This window comes from Mizuhopecten yessoensis, unplaced genomic scaffold, assembly GCF_002113885.1.
Source record: "Mizuhopecten yessoensis strain PY_sf001 unplaced genomic scaffold, ASM211388v2 scaffold7669, whole genome shotgun sequence".
NCBI lineage: Eukaryota > Metazoa > Mollusca > Bivalvia > Pectinida > Pectinidae > Mizuhopecten > Mizuhopecten yessoensis.
Genome location: NW_018407163.1, coordinates 1,068,315 through 1,074,314, shown reverse-complemented (window position 1 = coordinate 1,074,314; position 6,000 = coordinate 1,068,315). Strand labels below are relative to the sequence as shown.

At 38.2% G+C, this 6,000-nt stretch overlaps 1 protein-coding gene across 5 annotated transcripts in view; it reads right to left on the bottom strand.

Annotated features, from left to right (window-relative positions):
* Nucleotides 1-944: 944 nt before the first annotated feature.
* Nucleotides 945-6,000, bottom strand: part of LOC110454109 (poly [ADP-ribose] polymerase 14-like) — a 28,873-nt gene continuing 23,817 nt past the window's right edge. For 2 of the 5 annotated variants that reach the window (XM_021503475.1, XM_021503476.1), the window contains exon 12: nt 3,391-4,059. In XM_021503475.1, the coding sequence (XP_021359150.1) occupies nt 3,788-4,059 (272 nt within the window). In that variant the 3' untranslated portion in view covers nt 3,391-3,787. Of the gene's footprint in view, nt 2,547-3,390; nt 4,060-6,000 lie in introns of those variants that run through there. The other 3 variants (XR_002463340.1, XR_002463342.1, XR_002463341.1) reach the window with 3 other exon arrangements.

The following is a 6,000-nucleotide window of genomic DNA, read 5'->3' as shown; positions in this document are numbered from 1 at the left end:
ATGCAAGTTATATACATAGCTGATTTTATGTCGCGACACATAAACCCTGCATTAGACTGTTTGACAAGTATTGTTAAAAGGTTGCTACAAACATAGCCCCCTTAGGGTGCCGCTCCCCCCCTTCTTGGTGCCTCCATTGTTTTGAGGTTTCTGATTGGCTGACATCCCACGCTACAATCTGATTGGCTGTAGGCCTCTTTCTTCATATTTAAGAAAATTTTCAACGGCGCCATTTTGTGGCAGCATCTTTTTAGAAATTTATACCAAATTTGCCTTATTGAAAAACCCACCCTTACATGCCACCCTTTTTAATATTGTTTGTTTGTGATTTATATATATGTGTGTTGGTGTGGCGTAATTCTGTCGAATCCCCACCTAAGGATGTAAATTGACAATAAACATCATTTTCATAGTTTGTGTCATTATGTCATTATAATAAATTGTCATCTTATGATGGCCTTATTCAATTCTATACATGTGTTGAGTTTTATGTGGAGTAGGCATAAATATATATATAGCAGTACACCAGTATATAAAAAAACACCAATACTACATTTCGCTAGCGCTTTCGCCCATCTCTGGGCTCTTCAGGCGATTTCAATTTATTTGTGATGTCATAAACGGAGTGTATCTAGATATCTACAAATATTTATATAAAAATGTATTGACAATAGAAGAAGTTTCATTTTGCCGACACATTTTCACTGTATTAGATATCAAGGTGCAGATTACATTGTGATTTACTTGCATTTTAAACATTTTTCTATATATGAGATACATAAACGATACACCTTTTATCCCCTATAAGTCTGTTTCCCTAGACACTTTTTTCACACACAAAAAGTACCGAGACACCTTGCTAGCAAAGGACATAAGTGCTAACCACCAGCACGACCAAATCAAGGAATTTCTGGGGCGGAAATGTGGAGATGTAAAGACACAGATTTGTACGCTGTACATTTATTGCCAAGTGGAGTTTGGATGCTAAATATTACATCATGTGTATTATATACTTGCCAAGTCTTCCTATTTTGGAGGCAGATTATCTATATATATAATTAGACTACATGTATCATACACAGTTTTGTCTTACTTTGAAATCTGCTCATTTCCATTAGGTCATTGCATAGAATAGCTATGTCATGTTACACTTTTATTTTGTGTAATAACGGTTATTGTCAATACTTTTAGATATTTTGAGATCTTGTAATTCAGTCTGAAAGATTGGCATGTATACTGCATGTGTTCTTAATTCTCTCCGAAAACTTTGTCAGAGACAGTAGATGATGAAATAACCACCTGTATAAAATGCCACACGTCATGTATATATATCCACCTGTAAAAAATGCCACTCACCCTGTATATATCATCCTGCGAATAAACATGTCAATCTCTGTCCTAAAAAAAAAACTTGCCGCACTCATCTCAGACAGAATATACATTTTAATGTGACAAGACGGAAGTTCATGTGCTACGGAAAATAATGAATAGATTTGTCTCATAATTAAAAAAAATCCATATTTTACTTAAAATTGTTGCTGGAATTTGCAGTAATGAGGGATTTGTTACATTGGTTTTAGGAAGCTTATATAGGCTGACATAACCGGTCTGATTTTTCTTCCAAATGAATTTGGAAACTTAAGTTGAAGACCGGTTTTATCAGCCCATATTACCTATCACTAGCTACCTAAAAGCTAGCGATGTCAATGGATTGTTCCCCTTTGTAAAAATAACTCGGTGAAAATTATCCCCTTTATCTTTTCCTCTGATAATGATATCTACACATGAATATATATGTACATGTATATAATAAAATTGCTTGAAGAAAGTGTTTTAACTTACCAGGTATCTTACTTAGTTAACCTGGGGGTATGCATGTACATGTACATTATTTTCTCCAAATAAAGTAAAGTTATTAACACGTTTTCTGAAAAAATAATATAAAGCATGTGAAAAAACAAGAACAGTTTCCTCTATAGCAACACTGAAACTCAGTGATCAATTTCACAACACAAATATATGGTTGACAACCTGTTTTCAGTATGACTTTCTAATGCAGTAAATAAACGTTGTTTTTTTACAGGTACTTGGTACTGATTTTCATAAAAAGTGCACCAAAGAATTCAGTATGAATTCATAAAAAGGACATTACACGATGCACAGTACTACATGTGGATATTATAAATAGCACTTTATTTACGGGGCAATTTATCTGTGGAGCTGAAATAATTCATCCATTTCTGTTTTCAGTATATACTCCAGCTACCTCTGTTCCCAATAAATAATCCAGCTACCTCTGTTCCCAGTAGATAATCCAGCTACCTCTGTTCCCAGTAGATAATCAAGCTACCTCTGTTCCCAGTAGATAATCAAGCTACCTCCGTTCCCAATAGATAATCCAACTACCTCTGTTCCCAGTAGATAATCAAGCTACCTCTGTTCCCAATAGATAACCAAGCTACCTCTGTTCCCAATAGATAATCCAGCTACCTCTGTTCCCAGTAGATAATCAAGCTACCTCTGTTCCCAGTAGATAATCAAGCTACCTCTGTTCCCCCCAATAGATAATTAAGCTACCTCTGTTCCCAATAGATAATCAAGCTACCTCTGTTCCCAATAGATAATCAAGCTACCTCTGTTCCCAGTAGATAATCAAGCTACCTCTGTTCCCAGTAGATAATCTAGCTTCCTCCGTTCCCAATAGATAACCCAGCAACCTCTGTTCCCAATAGATAATCAAGCTACCTCTGTTCCCAATAGATAATCAAGCTACCTCTGTTCCCAATAGATAATCAAGCTACCTCTGTTCCCAGTAGATAATCAAGCTACCTCTGTTCCCAGTAGATAATCAAGCTACCTCTGTTCCCAGTAGATAATCCAGCTACCTCTGTTCCCAGTAGATAATCAAGCTACCTCTGTTCCCAGTAGATAATCCAGCTACCTCTGTTCCCAGTAGATGATCAAGCTACCTCCGTTCCCAGTAGATAATCAAGCTACCTCTGTTCCCAGTAGATAATCAAGCTACCTCCTTTCCCAGTAAATAATCAAGCTACCTCTGTTCCCAGTAGATAATCAAGCTACCTCTGTTCCCAGTAGATAATCAAGCTACCTCTGTTCCCAGTAGATAATCAAGCTACCTCTGTTCCCAGTAGATAATCAAGCTACCTCTGTTCCCAGTAGATAATCAAGCTACCTCTGTTCCCAGTAGATAATCAAGCTACCTCTGTTCCCAGTAGATAATCAAGCTACCTCTGTTCCCAGTAGATAATCAAGCTACCTCTGTTCCCAGTAGATAATCAAGCTACCTCTGTTCCCAGTAGATAATCAAGCTACCTCTGTTCCCAGTAGATAATCAAGCTACCTCTGTTCCCAGTAGATAATCCAGCTACCTCTGTTCCCAGTAGATAATCCAGCTACCTCTGTTCCCAGTAGATAATCCAGCTACCTCTGTTCCCAGTAGATAATCAAGCTACCTCTGTTCCCAATAGATAATCCAGCTACCTCTGTTCCCAGTAGATAATCAAGCCACCTATTTCCAACAGATAATCTAACCATCTGTTTCCAGTAGATAACCCAGCTACCTGCATTACCGGTGAATGCAGCTTGATTATGAGATGACTAGAGCAACTAGGAAAAGTTTTTTTATAAAAGAAATTTCGGCCAATTGGTAGCTGGGAAAACAAAACTTGATTGTAACAAATACCTGTAGTGAGAATTAACAATCAAGTCTCCTCATTAATCAAACTTAAATAGTTGGAAGTTATTGTTGTAAATTAACAATCTTTCATTACACTCTTTTATAGGTTATCAGATATTCTGGATAACACCGGTCTTTTTCAAACACAATAAATTCTCGAAAGATCCAGAAGTCCTCAACAAGAATAGAATCAAAATTTCCAGCGTGTGACAGATCAGCACAAATGTCCTTCTTGCATGTTTTACATGGAGGACGTTTGAAAACTGATGTTGGTTTTTTATTCAAAATAAAGGGATCTCCAAGGCACATCCGGGTCAGGAACATCTTTTTATCCTTCGTCTTGTCACGCCTCCCAACACAATCTGTAATCAGAAATTTAAATGAATATCATGTAGATGCATACAGCTTTGAATTTGCAAAGTGTTGATTTTTGTCAAATGGAAGAAAGTTGTTCTGGGAAGTCTTGAATTTGCATTTTCAAAATTGATATGTATCTTAATATGTTTGAATAATGGGAAATACCATTTGAATTTTAGGACTATTCTAACCACCTGATGGCTGTCCATCTCATGAAGGCTGTCCCACTCTTAATAATTATCTGACCGACAGAAATGGAAGTTAGTTAATTTGCTTATTGTGAATTGTTGTTTTATGTACAACTGATAGGTAGAAAGGACAGAAGATCATACATGAAAAATGGAACTGAAGGTAGAGTTTTAGGTTTGTGGAGATAGGAGAGAAGACACTGGTTGGACTAAAGGTAGCTATCTGGGTTTGTAGTAGAGGTGGGAGAGAAGACACTGATTGGGCCAAAGGTAGATATTTAGGTTTGTGGCGATAGGAGAGAAGACCCTGATTGGACTAAAGGCAGAGATTTTGGTTTGTGGAGATTGGAGAGAAGACACTGATAGGACTAAAGGTAGAGATTTAGGTTTGTGGAGATAGGAGAGAAGACACTGGTTGGATTAAAGGTAGATATTAAGGTTTGTGGAGATAGGAGAGAAGACACTGGTTGGGCTAAAGGTAGATATTTAGGTTTGTGGAGATAGGAGAGAAGACCCTGATTGGACTAAAGGTAGAGATTTAGGTTTGTGGAGATCGGAGAGAAGACACTGATTGGACTAAAGGTAGCTATCTGGGTTTGTAGTAGAGGTAGGAGAGAGGACACTGATTGGACTAAAGGTAGCTATCTGGGTTTGTAGTAGAGGTAGGAGAGAGGACACTGATTGGACTAAAGGTAGCTATCTGGGTTTGTAGTAGAGGTAGGAGAGAAGACACTGCTTGGACTAAAGGTAGCTATCTGGGTTTGTAGTAGAGGTAGGAGAGAAGACACTGCTTGGACTAAAGGTAGCTATCTGGGTTTGTAGTAGAGGTAGGAGAGAGGACACTGATTGGACTAAAGGTAGCTATCTGGGTTTGTAGTAGAGGTAGGGGAGAAGACACTGATTGGACTAAAGGTAGAGATTTAGGTTGGTGGAGATAGGAGAGAAGACACTGGTTGGACTAAAGGTAGCTATCTGGGTTTGTAGTAGAGGTAGGAGAGAGGACACTGATTGGACTAAAGGTAGAGATTTAGGATTGTGGAGATAGTAGAGAAGACACTGATTGGGCTAAAGGTAGATATTAAGGTTCGTGGAGATAGGAGAGAAGACACTGATTGGACTTAAGATAGATATTAAGGTTTGTGGAGATAGGAGAGAAGACTCTGGTTGGGCGAAAGGTAGATATTTAGGTTTGTGGAGATAGGAGAGAAGACACTGATTTGACTAAAGGTAGAGATTTAGGTTTGTGGAGATAGTAGAGAAGATACTGATTGGACTAAAGGTAGATATTAAGGTTCGGGGAGATAGGAGAGAAGACACTGATTGGACTAAATGTAGAGATCTGGGTTTGTAGTAGAGATAGGAGAGAAGACACTGGTTGGACTAAAGGTAGCTATCTGGGTTTGTAGTAGAGGTAGGAGAGAAGACACTGCTTGGACTAAAGGTAGCTATCTGGGTTTGTAGTAGAGGTAGGAGAGAGGACACTGATTGGACTAAAGGTAGAGATTTAGGGTTGTGGAGATAGGAGAGAAGACACTGGTTGGACTAAAGGTAGAAATTTTGGTTTGTGGAGATAGGAGAGAAGACACTGATTTGACTAAAGGTAGAGATTTAGGTTTGTGGAGACAGGAGAGAAGACACTGATTGGGCTAAAGGTAGATATTAAGGTTCGTGGAGATAGGAGAGAAGACACTGATTGGACTTAAGATAGATATTAAGGTTTGTGGAGACAGGAGAGAAGACACTGATTGGACTAAAGGT